Genomic DNA, 21,029 nt, shown 5'->3' on the forward strand with positions numbered 1-21,029 from the left:
CCAATTCTATAGTAGGGTCAAGGTGGTTATTTTGGTAAATTATATGAAACAGAGACAGTGCAGCAGAAGGTGAGGTAATAACATTTTTAATTCATCTTCAGTTTTTGTAGTATTTTGTTTAAATGATATTGGATGGTATATATCATGATACCATTAGTAATATCAATCAAGATTTATAACTGTGATTTGATATAGTATGAACAATATTTATGGTATCTAAGAGATTTTGATATATAAAACAAGGTAACATGACCTATATACGATGGATACAGGACATGTATCACTTCCTATATTGATTGTTTATTTTTTATCTTTTTAATTTTTTAGATTTTTTTTTCGAGACTCTGATATGTACCAATGTATCAACATTTGATGTACACAAACTTATGAATCATAATATAAATTTTCTGTCAATCTAATTTATTACGAATATCACTATTAGATCGAGATTTAAAACCTATAACACTAATAATTATATCGATAAAAGTACTTGAAAATCTAAATTGAATGCTTGGTCTTTATTGCTTCTTTTGGTTTCCAATACAGCTTCATGAAGAATACTCAAACTAAATTTTCATCTTAAAGGTGCACCCAAATCTCATAATAACATTTTAAAATAACTACTATGATGTGGCATGGGAAAGGTTGAAAGAATACAGACACATTGCAAGACAATTGGCTACTTGTAGCCTTCATCACTGTTCTAAAATCGAACCCAACATCTAGTGCACTGAGCCATGCAGTCTCCCTTACAATCCACATTGTAGCCCAAAACTTTGGGATTCCTAATAAGAAGATTACGAAGAGCTTTCCCTTTGATTCCCCAATCCTTCTCCAGCATGTCAATGTTCGTCTGCACTTCATCAACTAGACTGCATCCAAGCACCTCAGGAAACTTCTTCAGTATTTTGTATAGGTCCTCATCATTAAGGCCCAAACCTTTGATGTAATCCAACATCTCATTTACCTTTTGTACCTTTGGAACTTCCTTGCTTCTTTCTTCCCCCCAATAGGGTGAATGAACCCAGCCAAATGCCTTTTTGAGAATGGAGTCTGCTTCCTCGATCGAAAATTTTAATGTGGAGAGTATTTCTGTGCACGTCTCCCATGTTTTCTTCTGTTCGTCTTCTAATAGGACTGCTTGGACCTGTTCAACTGAGTGTATCCTCCACTTGTTCGAAGTGCAACTTAAATTACAACTGTTGTTTCGGCTTGCACTCATTTGAACAATGGGCCTGAATCCACATGATGATTTACATATAGGCAGCACCAAATTTGGTATTGGAATTGAAGTATCCAACTGGAAAAAAGCAAATTTATGACAGTCAAAATATCATATATGTAACAGATTTGATTAAACACTAGTAATATGATAAGTGGTACAATTGGTACACAGATAAATTAATATATCAGACACTTTGTTTTGAGTCTTTTGACTGCCATGCATGTCTCAAACAAATGCCCAAAGTTAATCTTCTAGATAGCAGGACTCAGATGAGGGAGGAAAATAGCTCTTATACAACGATGCAAACTCATTTTAGTTTAATTAATTTATAACATAAACTGTCATAAGTGATTTTCTACTTCTTGTTATGGTTTAAATCACAGAAATATCATTTCTACTTGTAAGGAAGGTTGAGTATGTTGATCCTCCCTAGGTGTAATATCGGTAGAGATGATGCATATACATTAACTCTCCCCAGATGCATATTGGCAGAAAACTCATTCACTAGGTTTGTCCTATTTAATTATTGATAAATTTCTCTCTCTACGATATGCAACAACGAGGCAAAAGTTAATATCAAATGAGAACGAAGTCGCAAAAAAGGATGTACCAAGAGAGAGCAGTATGCTGAGTATTCATGGGTCGGTAAAGTCACTGCTGATGATCGCCCCAACATTCCTAAACAAACAGACAAGTGAACGTTGAGAAAAATGATAAAGAAAGCAATAACAAGGAAAAATAGATAGGTTTCGTTGGAAAATAACTACAAGGGAAGAGCTAAAAGACCTGCACTCCAACAACAATTGACTGTCCAGAAATTAAAATTTTAATCTTAATCAAAACCCAGAAAAGCACAATACAAGGGGTTAAATACAATCTCCTAATTTGTTAGCAGTCATAGCTTTTAATATATCATAACCAAATTAGAAAAACCAGATATTTCAGCAACTCTATCACGAGCTGCATTTCACTGTATGCCGTAAATATACATATATGCCTGAGATCCCAGAAAAACACACAACAAGAGTTAAACTCAATCGCCTATTTCCTTGCAGAGTTGTAGTTTCTATCATAACCAAATTGCAAAAAGCAGATATTCCAATAACTCTATCACAAGCTCCATCTCACAGTGCACAAACACACATATACACATCAGATTGTATGCATGTATAATTGGTTATCTACATTTATAAAAGTAACTTCCTATTAGGTTTGTTTCTTCAACTCTCAGGTCATAAAGCTTTTGTCTCCTTTTAATCTGGTTGAGTTTTCTACAGCAAAGCAAATATTGTCCAAAAGAAAAGAAGATAAAATGACTTCCATGAATGGTGATGGATGCATCACCTACGGCTACAAATCAATCCACATGAAGGTAAAAAAGACTTCAAGGGAAATTAATGTTTTCATTATGAGTTTCATTTCTCCAAATTTGCGTATCCTCAGTTGTGTCTTGCTTCAGTCTTTTCCACCATGTGACATCCTACTAGTCACTTATGGAGTTTGACAAGAATAAATGCTTCGAAACTCCTACGGAATTACTTTAGAAGAAACCAAATGTCGTTAAACTAAATAATGGGAACTTTTTAATCTTTATTGCCTTCAGACACGTTTTTCCTATGTACATATTATTTGTATTGCAGAAAAATATAATCCATGGTTAACCCCTCTAATTGTCTCCTTCTGCACAGCCCTTTTGTATCTTGTTTTTATCATTCTAATTTGTGCTTGAATAACTAAAGAAATAACTCATACCATTCACCAACGGCAACACTCCTAAATGTATCTGCCCTTGGTTTAGACACAATATCAAATGGCATCTTCAAGGTTGATGGTTAATCAACCTGTATTGACAAATTTCAAACAGAATATCATCTTTATAATTCTTTGAAGGACACAATAAGCATTTCTGCGGAAATAGCAAGTCAGTGTACAATAAACATTCTCAGTTAACCCTAGAATGCTATTTGGTGCGTCCGACACAGCTTTACATATCTAAAAACTGTGGGTAAAGTAAACTGTACAATTAGCTTCTTCCAATGAAATGATGAAAAAGCTATTTCACATTGTTAAAAAAAAATGGAAGAATGTTCCATTACATCAAATGGCGTATATGACGCTCACATGTGGATTCAAACCTGAGACCTATCACTTGTGTAACAATGCACTAACCAACCCAGATGTATGAATAGAGGCACTCTCAGAGAGTTTAAATCACCCCTCCTAAATATCATAACTCTATTAATAAAGTTAGAAGTAAGAATGTGTGGAAAAACAAAGCATGTTTGTAAGAAGATAGACCAAGGAAAGAAAGAATGTCAAGTGTAACGGAAAGAGGATTCTCCAACAATATTCTAATTTTTATTTGTATTATAATTCTGCACAAGGTACTTGGCAAATGACATCGCTGCATGGAAATAGAAATGTTTAAATGGAATTTACATCCAACAAAGAACTTGAAACAAAAATAAATGCTTATCTTACTCTTGTATTCCCTAAATGAACCTTGAATAAATGATCTATGGAGCTTTACTTCTTGATCAAAATTCTAAGGGTGAATTTTAACTTCATGATAGAATTGTTGTTTCTCGACCTATGTAACCAAGATTCGAGACATTGAAAGTTGAAACCTCCTTGCTTGCAGGGTAAGGCTGGTTACATTAACCCTCACCAAGCCCTACATTGTTGAAAGACTCATGCATTGGGTGTCACTCCTTAGTCAAATATGGCTTTTCCCAACTTCCCTGTAGCAACCATCATTCCTAGATCGAAGAGTTGATAAGTATTGAAAGATCATAATTAATTAGTTTAATACATAATGGAGTCTTATAGAAGTCAAGCAAGTGCTAATCCAATTTTTATTTCAAAAAAAGGTCACTATAATGTGAATAGAAAGATTACAATGGTTTCATATGCATGAAAAGGCTGCTTTAAGTGGCTTGGCACTTATTATCTTATAGCTTTACTTTTTTTAGCACTTTTCATTTCTAAATGCCTTTTTTTTCTTTTTTTAACCTTTCATTCATAACCCCAAACTTTTCTATTTGTGCTCATCCATTACATAAAGTTATTTTCTACTTCATAACATTTTTTGTGACTGTATTAAAAAATAAATTAGAATAAGGAAACTTAATTGAGCCACTACAACGTCCGACATGGTGTCAGGCAATAAGTAATGCATATGAACTTATTTTTCTTATTGTTATTGCTAATTTTCCCCACATCTCAACTCATGGTGGTTTTACTTATTTCAATTTCATAATAGAGCATCCCCTTCATAGTCTACTAAATTTTTTTTTCCTGAAATATAAATAAAATAAGAGAATACCATCATGAATCCAAGACAATCATTTCCCTCCTATTGTATAATTAATCCCACATGTTGTACAAGAACAATACAACAACAATAACAACAAAATCGTAAGTCTTAACTCTTAACTATTTAGGATCAGCTATATGGATATTTTGTCTTCATTGAGATTTATAAAAATTCATATTTTTAGTTAAGTTCAAAATACTTAAATCTTTATTTATAGTTTCTATTAAAGTCTTTTTAGGTCTTCCTCTACCTCTTCTCGTACCACTAACATTAATCATTTCACTGCTTCTAACTACTGCATCTGAAGGTCTCTTAAGCATATGCCCATAGCATCTTAATCGCTCTTCTCTCATCTTATCCTCTATCAAATTAATAACTAGTTGTTCACAAATAAAAGTATTTCTTTTTCTATATTTTCTAGTAGTTTCACACATTTATCTCAACATTCTCATCTCATCAATATAAATTTTTTGTATATGTTCTTTCTTAATTGCCCAACACTCAAATCCATAAAGCATTATTAGTCTCACAATTGTCTTATATTTTTTTTTTAATCTCAAAAGTCTTCGATAATCACATAAGACTCCTAAAGCCCCTCGTTATTTTAATCATCTTGTTTTTACTCTATGAATAATATCTTAAACGATTTCTCCATCTTGTTGAATAATTGATCCAAGATACTTAAAGCTTTTACTCAAAGAAATTTCTTGTTCATTTAACTTAACTATATTCTCCTGCCTATTTTTTGATTTACTAAAATTGCATACATGTTTCACAGGAATAATAAATAAATAAATTTTCAATGATATCTAAATCTTGATAATGAATTAGTGAAGAGAAAAAGCAGAAACAGAACAAATAATTGACTAACATAGTTCGTTGAAATTTAATCTAGAGTAAGATGATAAGATAAAACTCACAAAAATCTCTAGAAAAGAAAGTCCACTCTAATATCTAGTTGATAGTAAATAGCAAGTTGATCAAATTAAAGGAAATATGAACAAATGAAATACATGACAAAAGCAAGAGAAAACTGAATAGGCCCACATTTTGCATCAATGTCAACTATCAATCAGTCACTGACTAAATAACATAACAAAAAAAATTCATTTTAAGATTTCTTTTCAAGAAAATAAAGAATATAGGAATTAGTTATTGAAGATCCTAAAGTTAAGGTTAAATAACACAATGATGATGAAAAGCAAATCAACTATCATGAATTTGTACGAATAACATAAAACTAACTTAGCAGTAACTCTTACAAAATAAACCATATATGTAGAAATATTTCTCATTACACCATTAATCACTCATGTGAAATTCCTTCATCAAAAGTGAAACCATAAACATCATGAATTTGGCACCAGCACACTGATCAATCTTTACTAGTCATCTAAAAAACACAAAGAAGGTTAGCAGCAATCGTCTTCTTCTTGAACAGATAGTCAGTAAGTAAAGATTTTTTTTTCTTTTAAAACCTAAATCCAAAATTTTAATTTCATATCAATTACATAATTATGTAAAACAGGAAATTTGTACCATATATAGGTATCTTGTTAGTCACGCTATGACAAGTTACACAGTTTTACAAGATGGTCAAGATTATCAACCAATTTGGTGGGATACAATCATCAATCGTAACATCACAGTTGATCAAACTAAAGGAATAGTTTCATTCAAGCTATCATATTCCAGAATCTTCCTTGAAAGATAGGATGCACGCACGCTTACAAAGGGCGTACCCAGTGCATGAGGCTCCTGTCAATGTGAGGTCTGGGGAGGATATATATACAGCCTGACCTTTAATTATTTGAAAATATTATTTTTGTGACTCCAACTCTGATCTCCCAAGTTGTAAAGGAGCAATCTTACCATTGTACCAAGGCCCGCTCTCACGCACGCACACTTCCATCTATATGAATATCTTTCACTGCTCAATTCAGAGTCATATAGTCATATATTGTTACTTTTCCTAACAAATTGTATTATCTTGTACCCTGAACGAATTCAGCTACTGAGTTATTACCAAATAGTCGGTCTCGTTCAGCAGCTAATCAGGGGCATCTATAGGCAACAAAATCCCCCCCCACAATGATAACCAAAAATAACGTGGCAAATCCGGCAAGCTGTTCACTCTCTATACCCAAACGATCCACAAGGTATCAGTCTAATCATCCCATCAATCATCAAAAATCATATAAATTTATCACACGTGACGAAAACCGGCGAACAGCAAACAACATAATCTAACAAATCTCAGACAGATTTCACGTCGAAGGGAGGAGGAAGAAGAATACTTTAAGAAACAAAAAGGGAAGGCGGAGATGAAGCTCGCCCGATCAGAATAACTAATTGAATGGGAAAGATGAAACGACCAAACAGCTTTGTGCAGCAATCATCAAAAAGCAACATGTTTCTTGATCTACTGCACATGGAATAAAAGGTGCGATTTTTAATTTCTGATCGAGGGGGAGAGAGCGAGCGAGGGGATGCTTACCTTGCGGAGGTGTGCGAAAAGCTTTAGAGCGAGCGTTAGTGATGTGCGCGAGAGGGAGATGAGGAAGGAACGAAGGGGATCCACCGAGAGAGAGAGAGAGATGACGTGGTCGGGAATCCGGAAGAGGATGGGCGGTCACGATGGAACCCATTAGCTTACATCGACTGTGATTCATATGGTTCAACTCGAGCCACGATTTAGATTACCCGTCTGGAAACGCATCGCGTCGTCCGACTCGCGCCTTTGGTCGTGAGATTAACACCTTGGGGAGGACTCTCGTAGACTTGAGCTAAAGGTTCGTTGACTCCAAGTCAAATGTGTAAACGCGTAATGGCTCGATAGAGATGAATAGGAAAATTAAGTCAATTACATGAGATAAGTCCCACTTCTATAGTAGGGTGAAGGTGGCTATTTTGGTAAATTACATGGAACACAGAGGGTGCATAAGGTGAGGTAATAACATTTTTAATTCAGCTTCATTTTTTTACTATTTAATTTAAATGATATTGGATGGTATATATCACGACACCAACCGGATGTGTATTATCAAATATATTTGATGGAATGTGTACTAACATATACGTTTGATATAATTTGTATTGCTTGATGTAGATCCTATATTAATTATTTTTTAATTTTTTTTAATTTTTTAAACTTCTGCGAGATTCGATATATATCAATGTATAAATACTCAACACATCAAAACAGCCTCGATCATTATAATACCATACACAAACTTATGAATCATATTATCAATTTTCTATCCGTCTAATTTATTGCCAATAACACTATTAGATTGAAATTTAAAATCTACAACGCTAGTAATTCTATTGATAAAAATACTTGAAAATCTAAATTGAAAGATTGGTCTTTATTGAAAATTTTCATCCTAGAAGGTGTACCCAAATCTCATAAAAACATTCTGAAATGACTACTAATATGTGGTATGGGAAAGGTCATTGTAAGACAATTGGCTACTTGTAGCCTGCATCACTGTTCTAAAATCAACCCCAACATATAGTGGACTGAGCAATACAGTTTCTCCACATTGTATCCCAAAACTTTGAGGTTCCTTGGAAGAAGATTTCGAAGAGCTCCCTTGGATTCCGTAATCATTCTCGAGCATGCCGACGCTCATCTACAGTTCATCAACTACACTGCATATAAGCACCTCAAGAAACATCTTCTTCAGTAATTTGTACAGGTCCTCGTCCAAACGAATAAGTGTATCACTATAAACTCTGATTTAAACATTTTTTTTAATCAATAATTTTAATTAAATAAAATTGATAGACTAATTAACTTATCATATTCAAATCATGATATTTGATATTATAGTAGACCTAATATTTGAGTACAGTAAAAGGACTTAAGAAGAAAAGAACTATATCGTGGATAGTCAGATGACTCGTTAATAGAGCTACTACGAGGTTACGTTCTACGTACAGATTTGATCTGGGCTAATTAGGCTTTGATGAGGACATTAGGCCTTTGAATGAAAAAAATTATAACACTTCAATTAATTCAACATAAAAAATGAATAAGATAGGATTTGATGATTGTATTACTATTAATTTGAACTTATATATTTTAGTCAAATAAAACTGATAGACAGTTAGTTTATCAAACCCATACGAATTAAAGTATGAATATATATATATATATATATATATATATATATATATATATATATATAACAGATTTGGTTAAAACTAGTAATATGATATGTTGTACATTTGGTATATAGATAAATTAAATTTATGACACTCAAAATATATCATATATGTAACATATTTTATTAACACTAGTAACATGATGAGTGGTGTTGGTGAACCCTTACGTCATGACCGATGAGTCTGCAAGGCTTGGTTTGATTGTCGATGTTCATATCGTCCTAGTGATCAAGCTTTCGTCGAGTCGGGTTGAACTCGGGATCGATTCTGGATGCGCCTCTTTATTTGGAACGCTATGCTTCGTCACCGTCAAGTCCTTGCATACTGGCCTAAGTTGGGAGGAGCTTCCCGACTTTAGCCCCCTTCGAAGATTAAATCAGTATTGAGTGAAATTTCTATAGAAAGCTCGCTCCCCTTGCCAAATGCTAACTAAGGGCTTTTACTTTGACGTCCGAGAGTCGATCGTACACGATATACTTGCAACCGTCGACTCCTCAAGCAGCAAGTTCATACCTACTAATATGTACGCGATCTACTTGAAACAAGGCAAACACATTGCAAGACAATTGGCTACTTGTAGCCTGCATCACTGTTCTAAAATCAACCCCAACATATAGTGGACTGAGCAATACGGTTTCTCTTACAGTCCACATTGTATCCCAAAACTTTGAGGTTCCTTCGAAGAAGATTTCGAAGAGCTCCCTTGGATTCCGTAATCATTCTACAGCATGCCGACGCTCATCTACACTTCATCAACTACACTGCATCCAACCACCTCGAGAAACTTCTTCTTCGGTAATTTGTACTGGCTCTCGTCCAAACGAATAAGTGTATCACTATAAACTCTGATTTAAACATTTTAATAAATGATTTTAACTAAATAAAATTGATAGAATAATTAACTTATCATACTCAAATCATGATATTTGATATTATAGTAGATCTAACATTTGAGTACAGTGAAAGGACTCGAGAAGAAAAGAACTATACGTGGATAGAATGACTCGTTAATGGAGCTACCATTAAGCTACGTTCCACGTCCATTATTCTAGGATTTGATCTGAGTTAATTAGGCTTTGAGGAGGGCATCAGGCCTTTGAATGAAAAAAATTATAACGCTCCAATTAATTTTATATAAAAAATTAATAAGATTAATATTGATTTGTAAGGATTTTGATTATTATATTATCATTAATTTTAACTTAAATATCGTAGTCAAATAAAATTGATAGACAATTAGCTTATCAGACCCATAGGAATTAAAGTATATATATATATATATATATATATATATATATATATATATATATAACAGATTTGGTTAAAACTAGTAATATGATATGTTGTACAGTTGGTACATAGATAAATTAAATTTATGACACTCAAAATATATCATATACTTAACATATTTTATTAACACTAGTAACATGATGAGTGGTGTTAATGAATCCTTACATCGTGACCGATGAGTCAACAAGACTTGGTCTGATTGTCGATGTTCATATCGTATCGGTGATCAAGCCTTCGTCGGGTTGAGTTGAGCTCAAGGTTGATTCTGAATGCGCCTCTTCAATGGGAACGTTATGCTTCGTCACTGTCAGGTCCATGCACGCGGGCGTAGGTTGGGAGGGGCTTCTCGACTTAGGCCCTCTTCAAAAATTAAGTCAATATTGAGTGAAACATTTGTAGAAAGCTCGATCCCCTTGCCAAATGCTGACCGAGGGCTTTTATTTTGGCGCCCGAGAGTCGATCGTACGTGATCTACTTGCAGCGGTCCACTCCTCGAGTAGTGAGTTCATACCTTCAAACAATCGGTATGTGCGGAACGACGCTGTCCCGAGCTTTCTGAAGCAACCCTTGTCGGCACGACGCTAGCTCGTGTAGCTCCAGACGACGCGGGAGGGGGGTGGTCGTCGTCCCGAGTCCATGTTAGCACGTTTGACATGGCGCCCCATCTTTGTCCCGAGGTTCCATGTTTGCGCTGACATGATTGTCGATCGTGTAGATCCATGATATGCCATATCAAGTGGTACAATTGGAACATATATAAATTAATATATCGGACACCATGCATTCACAGATGAGGAAACTAGCTCTTATACAACAATGTTAATCTAGTTAGCAGGACTCAGATGAGGAAACTAGTTAGCAGGACTCAGATGAGGAAACTAGCTCTTATACAACAATGTAAACTCATTTTAGCATTGACAGTATTAAATGATAACGGAGGAAAATAATAAATATTATTTTCACAGATAGTATTACATGATAATGGTATTGATAATCGTAATAAACATTATAATAATATTGATAATGATAATAGTAATAATATTGGTATTTTTGATATTGATATCGATGTTGATATTCATACCGGTAATAGTAATTAATCATGACGGTGATAATAACAGTAGTATTGATAATAACAATAGTAATTATAAAAAAAATACATATAAAAAAATAGGGATATTATATTCTCAACTGATTATTAATTATTAGAAAGATAAATGATGAAGATGAGCAGTATAATAAAGTAAAATCTGTGACGATGCTATTAAATCCTTAATCGAGTTTGACAATATGTTTACTGATTATTTAAATATTTTAAAATCAATTTATGAGGGAAATAAAAAAGGAAACCACGTAGATTTTTCTTTGCTGGACGACAATGTTTACGAATCGAAGCAGAGTCAACATGAAACGGGTTGGTTTCTTGCGTGACTTGTACGCCACAAAGTAGTCCACCAGCCATTTCAAAATTTGTCCTTCGACTCGGTATTTGTCTTCCTGTCTTGTCACGTATGAATCGCGTTGAGCACGCGACGGGGTTGTTTGAATTCGACCTGCCTCCGTTCGTTCTCCGCGCTCTCACTGGCGCACGTCCCGGTCAATGGCTGGATGCGGGTCCCGCATGACATCCCAATCAAGGCGTGGCTGCTGGGCTCCACATCATGTGAAGCGAGCGCATGTGTGCCGCGAGGATCGTTCTGTGTCCCCCGCGGTGGTGTGATAAATGCTATCTTTTTACATTAAATAAACATTTCGAAGTATGAGTTTGCTTAGTAAGATTGAAGATCAGATATTATTTAAATTAATGCCTAATGTTCCATTCCGTATGAAAACAAAACAGTTGTCTTTTGCTTTGATACGTGGCATGAGAGCAACGGTTGATTATAGATTTTAAGAAATATCCATTCAAATAGCAGTATGATCGGGACGGGTTGATGTTGGCTCGTCCAACATCGATTTTTATTCCCTAAATAATTAATATTTAAGCAATTTGAAGTTCTTACCGCGTAAAAAGCCAATAAAAATTTAGATGAGGAATTGGCTGAGCAGACTTCACGAGCTGCTTCCCCGATTCTTGGGTGTCAAGGTGCTCCGGAATCGCGGTTCCCTTAAAATCAAAGATCGATACCCGTTTGTCTGCCGACGCCATTACCCGCTGAAGCTTATCGTGACGGTGTATTTCGGGCCCCACCGTGGGTCCCGACGATGCCTCCATTGGCACCCCGAGCCTGTGGCGGTGGGTACGAGCTGCAGGTATTCGTAAGAAAAATACTAAAATATGATTCGAAGAGGGGGTTCCACTGGACGAAGCTGTCCTCTGGATTCCTATTTATTTTCTCTTTTTCTTATGTCTTCTTCTTTCTTCATCTTCTCGTCTGTCTCGCTCTGTGTTCTTTGTGGAGAGGTCGACGCCGTTGTGATCCGACGGTCTGTTGCCTTTTCGCTCCCTTCGTTCTCGGTACGACATCACAGATCGAGTGTGAGTGTACGAGGTTTGGTTTTTGGGACTTGCCATTTCTCCAATCCGTAAGCGACGCTCTTTTTATCTAGTTTTCTTGTCCTTTTGCTGTTGTTTTTTCTAACATGTGTATATGACGGGAAACTGGTGAGCTAGGCCGATCTCAAAAGGATAATTGGATTTCTAAATTCTTTTTGAATTTGGGTTCTTTGGTTTTTGGATCAGAACCTGAGACTAACACTTGAATTTATGAAATTGCATCTTTTAATAGAGTCATGACATATTTGATTTTGTAAAATCGAAAGTTTTTTCTGACTCTGTGTTTTTAGTTAATTTTCAGTGAAATATTACTTAGATAATGAATGATAGAATGAAATTGCATCTTTTAACAGAGTTATGATATATTTGATTTTGTAAAATCGAAAGTTTTTTCTGACTCTGTGTTTTTAGTTAATTTTCAGTGAAATATTACTTAGATAATTAATGATAAAATTCTGTTGCATTCGGTTTCCTTAAATGAGTTATTTCGTTCTGAGTTTGGCTTTAGGAAAAAAATTGATTGAATTTGGCGGTTCTGTTTCAAGATTTGACTCCTAAGCCTGGTCAATGTTTAGATCTTGATTGTTGGAGAGTCTGCGGTGTTTGTTGTGTTATGTTTTCAATTACTTTTCTACTTTATTTCTTACTTGCAGTACCCTCGGTTTTCTTTGGAAAGTTTGGATGTCTGGTGGTTATTATGACAAAAAATTATGTGATTTTGGTTTTTTTTGGGATTTATTGCGATTAATCTGTTTAAAACTTTTAGTTTGACCGTGTCAAGATTGTGATTTACCAGTACCGTAATGATGGTCATCTTTTCTTCCATGACACAGATTGTGAGAGATGTGAGGCACTGGAATCTTATCTCTCTGAGATCAGATGAATTCAATGTGCCGGTCATGTGGTTCATAACAAACAACTCTAGGTAGTGAGTTTAGAATTTGCTATGAAAAGATGGATACTTCCTGCCCCCCGAACCCTGAGCATTGTGAGTCCTGTCCGGAGAAGTATGGTGAAAAAGCCTTAACTAAGAATGGTTCAGGTCCTTATGTCACTCCGCTTAGTCCCATATCAAGCTATGCAAGTTCTTCAAGCTTTGGTAAATTTTTTTCTATTTATTATTTTGTTTCTACTGTAGCTTATCATTATGTCTATTAGGAGCATCCAACAATTTTTGCTTTCATTCCTTATCACTTTGTCTTTTTACAGGTGATATCCAGGCTGGTTTGAATTTGCAATGCAGGTATATGGCCACCGTTGGCACCTTGTTTGTTAAGACACTAGCTTATTCTGGGACATGATATGTTTTAATTTGTATGATAGGTTCAGTGCGCCTATAGAATTCTTATTTATCAATTTGAAAAATTTTATCTTTAAAGCATACTAAAAAGGGACGTACCCAATGCACGAGGCTCTCATCAATGCGGGAGCCTCATGCACGGGATACACCCTTTTTTAGTATGCTTTGAAGACAAAATTTTTCAAAACATGCTATTTAATATATTACAACTCAATAGTTTCTTTCTTGATTTTTGCTACATCCTTCTCTTTACATGTGAACTCAACAGATTACTTGCTGTTGGCAGATTGTAATAATCACAAGTATCAATTCTATGTTCATTTTTTCACTAGTGCATGTGGTTGCAGTTGACGCACTGATATTCATTATCTTTCATTCGCAGGGAGGACGGATATAGTGTTCTAGATGCTGATGTTACTCAAAGAAATATGGTTAATGATTCTTCTGATTCTAGGGCCAATGTAGCTGGCTTTGGACCTCACATTTCAACTGAAAAGAAGCTATCATCCAGTTCAATAGACAATAACGAAGAGAAAATTAAATTAAGCAATGAAATCTTGGATGATGCTGGAGCCAAAACTGTTGTTTTTAACTCACATATAGCAGAAGAGCAGGACTTCAATGACATTCTGCCACTGTTACCTGATTTTGAAGCTGATCCTGACATCTGGATACCACCTGAACCAGAAGACATGGAAGATGACACACCCAGCATTGCTGATAATGATGAAGATGATGATTATAATTGCCTAGAGTGGAATCAGTCAAATCTTTTGAGTAGTTTAGATGAAAATCAAAGGATCAGTCAAGGCTTTAAGGAAAAACGGCAAAAGGCAATGTTGGAAGCAATGAATGGACAGTTCAAGTTTCTAGTAAGTCGTTTTTTGGCATCCGAGGGAATTGATTTTTCTAGCCTAGAAGCTGGTCAGAGTTGGTTAGACATTGTTGCTTCCTTATCATGGAAAGCCGCCTTGCTTGTTAAGCTTGATGCAGCTGAAGGCAGGGCAATGGATCCTGGGTCCTATGTGAAGGTGAAATGCATCGCATCTGGTAGTCGGCATGAAAGGTAAAATGGAGATGGCATATGAGTTGAAGCCATGTTTGTAATTTTTTTTGTCTGTTAAATTATACTTCTTTTTGGAACTGGAAATTTTGGTTGCAGTGAACTGATCAAGGGTTTAGTTTTCAAGAAGAATGCTGCTCATAAGCACATGCCAACCAAGTTTAAAAATCCTAGAATCCTACTGCTTCAGGGCGTCCTTGTTCACTCTGCAGTTGGCTTATCATCTTTCGAGTCAATGGAACAAGTAAGTTTATTATCATATGGATGTTGTGTTTAGAATTTATTGATCATCATTTTTATTTCTGAAATCAGGAAAAGAACCATTTGAAGGTCATCACTGATATGATAGAGGCTTGCCATCCCAATGTGGTTCTGGTAGAGAGAAATATTTCTCGTGACATACAGGATTCTCTTTTAGAGAAAGGAATAACTGTGGTTTCTGATATGAAGATCCACCGTTTGGAAAAGGTTTCTCTCTGTACAGGTTCTCCTATCATTTCTTGTTCCAACTTTCCAACAAATCTGATCCTGCCACAATGTGATTTATTTCGTATTGAAAGATTTATGGAGGAATATAACAGTACTGGTGGTGGTGGTAAGAGGTCAAGCAAGACCTTAATGTTTCTAGTGGGCTTCCAGAAACCTCTGGGTTGTACTGTGAGTATGATTTTCTTTGGGGTTATTTGACTATTGCATTCATTTTCCTCATATGCTATAGGACATGTAATTTGTTGACTTTTGTTCATGATGTTCTTTCTTTTTGTGTGTGATCATTTGTGGGAAAAGATGGTTAAACGTGTGCTCTTCAAATATGTTGCTCCATTCTAATTATTATGTATGCCATTTATCAGTTTGACAAGCGCTTGTACTCTTGTTTCAAACTTTGGAAAATCATGTCGTTTTTAAGTGACTAAATTAGCTCCATGCTGTACATCAACTTTTGCATTGTGGTTTCAAATCCCTTAGCATGTTAATGACATCAGTTCCTTTAATTAGTTTAGTTTATCCTTTCAATATCATGATGATTAGGAATTATAATGAAGTTTACAGGCAAGACAACTAACTGAGGAGAAACTAAATGGTGCATACCGATACTAAGTGTATATGCTTCCTTCTGTATCTGTAGCCTTCTTTTAATGTGTGGCTCACAATGTTATAATTGTTGCTTATTATTAACCATAATAATTTATATGAAACATAAGGAACATGGCAGTTACAGGGACATTCATATGATGCATGGCAGAATATAATTGAATATGAAGAACTATATTTTATATATAGTTCTGAATCTGATCATACTTTCTTTTTTGCAGATATTGCTGAAAGGGGCTCAGAGTGACGAACTGAAGAAGATTAAGCGTGTAGTTCAGTATGCAGTCTTTGCAGCATACCATTTGATTCTTGAAACTTCATTCCTTGTGGACCTGAGGGTTTTTTTTTCCAATAAGAATGATAGCAGGGAAGGAATTGCACCCTTGAGGACCATGCCTTTGCTTTACATGGATAATCTTGAATGTTGCCTGTCTACTCTGGCCTCAGAACATACACAAGATGTTCCTGTTTGCAATGGATCCTTGGGTAGATTTGATCATAGGTTGATGTCATTGAATTCTGACTATGAGTGTATGTTTTCTGACAAATCCAGCAGTGGTGACATATCATTGCTATCGCCTCTCTCTGCTACTTGCGAAACATTCGAAGGAAACAATTCTCCATCTCTCATTTCTGAGTTTGTTTCACTAGGGTTAGACATCAATAATAAAACTTATGATGGTAAAAGTATTGATCTTGCTTCATTGGAAGCATCTGATCATGAAAATGCAGCAAATTCGATAATTAGTGAAGAAAAAATAGATGATGGAATCTTTAATTATCAAAAGACTGAGCCAGTTAGAGATTTAACTGAAGCTGTTGATGCTGATGGTTGTGAGATTGTTAACATAAAACACAAAGATGTCGTTGAGAGTGTATTAGATCCCCAGAGCATCATAGTTTTGCTTTCTAAACAGTGCACAAAAAAAGGCACCCTTTGTGATCAGAGCCATCTTTCTCGTATAAAATATTATGGGTACTTTGACATATCACTTGGACGATTTCTGAGAGATATCTTGCTTAACCAGGTGTTTTCTCATTTTATCTGATAATTTTGTTAAGATTAAGTACTATTTATTTATCTTGAACAGAATTCTAATTGATGGAAGTTTATACATTTGTTGCAGAACAGTTGCTCTTCTTGTAGTGAACCACCAGAGGCACACGTGTACTGTTACACCCACCAAAATGGGAATCTAAGCGTGCATGTTAGACAACTTCCTCAAGGGTCACAGTTGCCAGGTGAAGTCGAAGGAAAAATTTGGATGTGGACCCGTTGTTTGAGATGTAAGAATGGAAACAAGATGTCCACACGGAGGGTTGTCTTGTCTAAATCGGCATGTAATCTTTCATTTGGGAAGCTTTTAGAACTCAGCTTTTCAGGCCATTCTTCGGGTAATAGGCTATCCGAATGTGGACATTCTTTGCACAGGGATTTCCTTCGATTTTTTGGGTGAGTCCATCATTTTGTTGCTTTTATGCAAAAGTTATGTAATTTTTGTTTGTTGGATATGATATCATCTATATGGTATTTTGACAAAAAAATTGCAGATTAGGCTCCAAGGTAGCAATGTTTGTTTATTCATCAGTTAAGATCTATGCTGCTTGTAAGCCACCAGCAGTCTTGCAGTTCCATAATCCAAAAGAACAAGAATGGCTTAAGAGAGAAATGGAAACTGTATGTAGTCTTTAGTTTAATTATGCCTCTTTTTTCTATCGAACAGCTCTCCTTATCTAATAACATCTTGCAAAGTATGTTTATTCTTCTTGACATTGATTTTTTTTTCTATTTAAGGTTCTTTTTCAAGGATGTGCATTTTTCTCTGAGGTTTCAGACTCATTGCAGAACTTGAAGCCTATATATTATGGCCCTCTGGGTAAACAATGTATTGAGCTCTCAGGTTCACTTAAACCGTTTTCTGAAATTGAAGAGATGCTGATACAGGAAAAGTTTGAATTTGAGGTAATTATGTTTTTTAATATTTTTTTAACCTTTTCAAGCATGATTTTGTTGTCACCGATTAAACACAAAGGTAAAGTAATCTAAATTTTCTTAACCTTTTCTGTCACCCACCAGACCTCTCTGCTGAACGCATTAGATCATAATAAACAAATGGAGGTTTCTCTTCAAGAGATTCTCGGTTTAAAGTGGCTTGGCCAGGGGCTCCTTCTTGAGTTATATGTTTGGGACCGTCGGTTGGATTGCCTTCTGCAGCATACAGAATTCAAACTAGGAAATGATGAATGTGTAGCTGACGAAATTCCTAAAGTGCGTAGTCACGTTAATGAACAACTCTCTCCTAGTGGCAGCCATTGTATACAAGACATGCAGATTGATCTTGATACAGAATCAACTGAAGCTTCTGCTTGTACAAGCAATAACTTCTATAAGCTTCTTGATGTTGGATTTGTTGATGCGGAACACTCAACAAGACAGTATTTTGATCAATCAGGGATCGAGGAGCATGCAGTATCTCTCCTTGAACAAGACCCTTGTATACCACATGATCCTATTTTGCCCCCTGAAGATGATCAGAACCGTCAGGAAATATGTGTATCTCCTTCTGCTGATATACTAATTGACCACTCCATACAGATTGCAGAAGTGCCACATGTTGGGAAGGCAACTGACCTTGAGCTTAAAAATGCTGAGACAATTGCTGAAAGTGAAACACCACCTCCTACATCCTTGTCAAATGAATTTCCAAATATTTCAAATGACGTTTATGCAAAGTCAGAAGGTCCAGAAGAGTTGATCTGGACTTCGTTTTCTGATTTGAGAGAGATATGCAAAAAGGACCTCTATGGAGGTTCATTACGGAAGTTTGAATTTATTAATACCTATGTTCCATCTCACATTTCTCCAATACACCAGACATCTATTAGTGAAGTGGACTTGTTGCACTTTGCAGTTGGTCCAGTTGGGAATGTCCTGTCTGCTTCTGAGAATGAGATATCTAGCATAATTGCATGTGCGCTAGCCATATCTGAAAATTTCCAAGGCTTGTTAGACAGGGCTGAAAGCGAAGCAGGGGAGACAGATAGATCTTTTAGCTTCACTTGTGATAGTTATGGGGCTTCTGCATGTATGTCTTCTACTGGAGCTTCAGAATCTGAAAGGATCAACTTGCTATTTAGTGCCTCCTCACTTTCATTGGACGAGTCATCAACTTCGAGTATTGATGGTTCATCATCTGTTGATTTACAGCTACAATCAGTAAATTTGCATCCTGAAGTCATTGTGGGGAGAGGGAAGGTTTCTGGAAAAAGTATTTTTTCAGTAATTTGTATATATGCAAAGCATTTCTATGATATAAGAAAAAAATGTTGTCCTTCTGAACTTGCCTACATCTCTTCCTTAAGCCGTTGCAAGAAGTGGGATGCACAAGGAGGAAAGAGTAAAGTTTTTTTTGCAAAGTCATTGGATGAAAGGTTCATCATTAAACAAATCAAGAAGACAGAGCTCGACTCCTTCTTAAAATTTGGCCCTGATTATTTTAAGCACGTTTTTCACTCTTTAGACTCAGGGAGCCAAACTTGTCTTGCTAAAATCTTGGGAGTATATCAGGTTTTATAAATTCTTCTTTTTTATTTATAACTGCACATTTTTATAGTGTTATTTCTGGTTTAAGCAAAGTCTTTTACATGCAGGTTCGGAAAAGCAAAAGTGGCAAGGAAACCAAAATTGATGTTATGGTGATGGAAAATCTTCTATATGGACATAAAATTTCTCGAACATATGATCTCAAGGGTGCTGTCTTTGATCGATACATTTCAGATGCCAAGTATGGTGAAAAGGTTCTTTTGGATCAGAACTTTGTGGAAGACATGCATAAATCTCCCATATATGTTGGTGGGGATACTAAACTCCTTCTGCAACGTGCCATTTGGAACGATACATCTTTTCTGACTGTAAGTTTACAGCCAACTATTTATATCTAAAATATGCTACTTGAATTTAGTAGGCATTGACTTTAATATATACTGTTAAATTTGCAGTCTATTAATGTCATGGACTATTCTTTGCTTGTTGGAGTGGATGATGACCGGAAAGAGCTTGTTTTTGGCATTATTGATTATTTGAGGCAGTATACCTGGGACAAGCAGCTTGAGACTTGGGTGAAGGCTTCAATTGTTCCTAAGAATGAATTGCCAACCGTTATTTCTCCGAGGGAGTACAAGAAAAGGTTTAGGAAGTTTATGACCAGATATTTTTTGTCAGTTCCTCATTGCTGGAAACATGAGCACCGTTCACCCTCATGCATTATTTGCTCTGATGGCAAGAGAAATTCAGCTAAAGTACACAATGCGGATCTCTCAGAAAAGTCATGACCAGTTATCTGCCTGGATCAAAGTTCCTGCTATGCCCACGTCATTTGAAATCTTGAATCTTTTTCTGATTTGTTACTGTACTTCTGCCTTTCTAATTATTGTATATAGATGTTGCTCGCCTCCCCAAGATTTGCGACTTTTTAGCAAATTTCTGGGGTAGGTTGGGCCACATTGTATACTCCAAAATGTCTAAAGTTTATTTCTTCAGGGTGGTTACAAAGAGATCCAAAATGTGTTCGATTCTTTATGTTTGTGTTCTTTGTGTTTATATGGTTGAATAAAAGTGGGAATTTCTGTTTAACTATCAATCTTGTTTCATATTCTTCAATATCTGTAAAATATTTATCATTGCTGAGTTGGTACCAGATTTTTTTTCATGTTGCTAAATTATATGAGCAAACACCATTTAGACAGACAGAAATTTGGATTTTTTCTTTCTGCATGAGGGGTGTGACAGTTTCATTGTCTGGTCTGTGCCACTTTAGTGCTTCTGAATTTATTGGCATGAAATAATTTCTGGATACATTGTGTTGACACTTGGTACAGTGAAAAAGAAAACAACATTTATTCCTTTTCTCCTATTCAGATCGTTGCTCCAGTTGTCTCTAATGTTACTCCAGAAGTAAGTACCGTTGGAGTTACTGGATTTTATTATTTTCATTTTATTTATATTGATAAATTCTACAAATATCTAACTGGTAAATATTAGAATCTGTTGCATGGCCTTGTAGTTTTAAATACTTTGTG

The 21,029-nt window shown here is 35.6% G+C and overlaps 2 protein-coding genes across 7 annotated transcripts; one reads left to right on the forward strand and one right to left on the reverse strand.

The window, feature by feature from the left end:
• Positions 1 to 586: 586 nt before the first annotated feature.
• On the reverse strand, positions 587 to 7,204 carry LOC135644469 (uncharacterized). 3 transcript variants are annotated; one of them, XM_065162087.1, is made up of 3 exons: positions 7,039 to 7,204; positions 1,836 to 1,903; positions 587 to 1,300 (listed from the first exon to the last, which is right to left on the reverse strand). In XM_065162087.1, exons 1-3 carry the CDS (start codon positions 7,187 to 7,189, stop codon positions 704 to 706), a joined length of 816 nt encoding a protein of 271 aa, XP_065018159.1. In that variant the 5' UTR covers positions 7,190 to 7,204; the 3' UTR covers positions 587 to 703. The 3 variants fall into 3 exon arrangements, with proteins under 3 accessions (XP_065018159.1, XP_065018207.1, XP_065018279.1); XM_065162135.1 differs by lacking the exon at positions 7,039 to 7,204 and adding an exon at positions 6,839 to 7,031; XM_065162207.1 differs by lacking the exon at positions 7,039 to 7,204 and adding an exon at positions 2,978 to 3,066.
• A 5,104-nt stretch (positions 7,205 to 12,308) lies between these two features.
• Positions 12,309 to 20,583, forward strand: LOC135584008 (1-phosphatidylinositol-3-phosphate 5-kinase FAB1A-like). Of its 4 annotated transcripts, none has more exons than XM_065162361.1 (13): positions 12,309 to 12,456; positions 13,329 to 13,594; positions 13,705 to 13,738; positions 14,178 to 14,861; positions 14,958 to 15,102; positions 15,171 to 15,515; positions 16,172 to 16,978; positions 17,078 to 17,403; positions 17,502 to 17,628; positions 17,746 to 17,913; positions 18,028 to 19,518; positions 19,602 to 19,862; positions 19,950 to 20,583. In XM_065162361.1, the coding sequence occupies exons 2-13, from the start codon at positions 13,450 to 13,452 to the stop codon at positions 20,280 to 20,282; spliced, it is 4,866 nt and encodes a 1,621-aa protein (XP_065018433.1). In that variant the 5' UTR covers positions 12,309 to 12,456; positions 13,329 to 13,449; the 3' UTR covers positions 20,283 to 20,583. The 4 variants fall into 4 exon arrangements, with proteins under 4 accessions (XP_065018433.1, XP_065018367.1, XP_065018492.1 ...); XM_065162295.1 differs by having other exon boundaries at positions 12,358 to 12,524; XM_065162420.1 differs by having other exon boundaries at positions 12,371 to 12,477.
• The last annotated feature ends 446 nt before the right edge of the window (positions 20,584 to 21,029 follow it).

Source organism: Musa acuminata, chromosome BXJ1-1, assembly GCF_036884655.1.
Source record: "Musa acuminata AAA Group cultivar baxijiao chromosome BXJ1-1, Cavendish_Baxijiao_AAA, whole genome shotgun sequence".
NCBI lineage: Eukaryota > Viridiplantae > Streptophyta > Magnoliopsida > Zingiberales > Musaceae > Musa > Musa acuminata.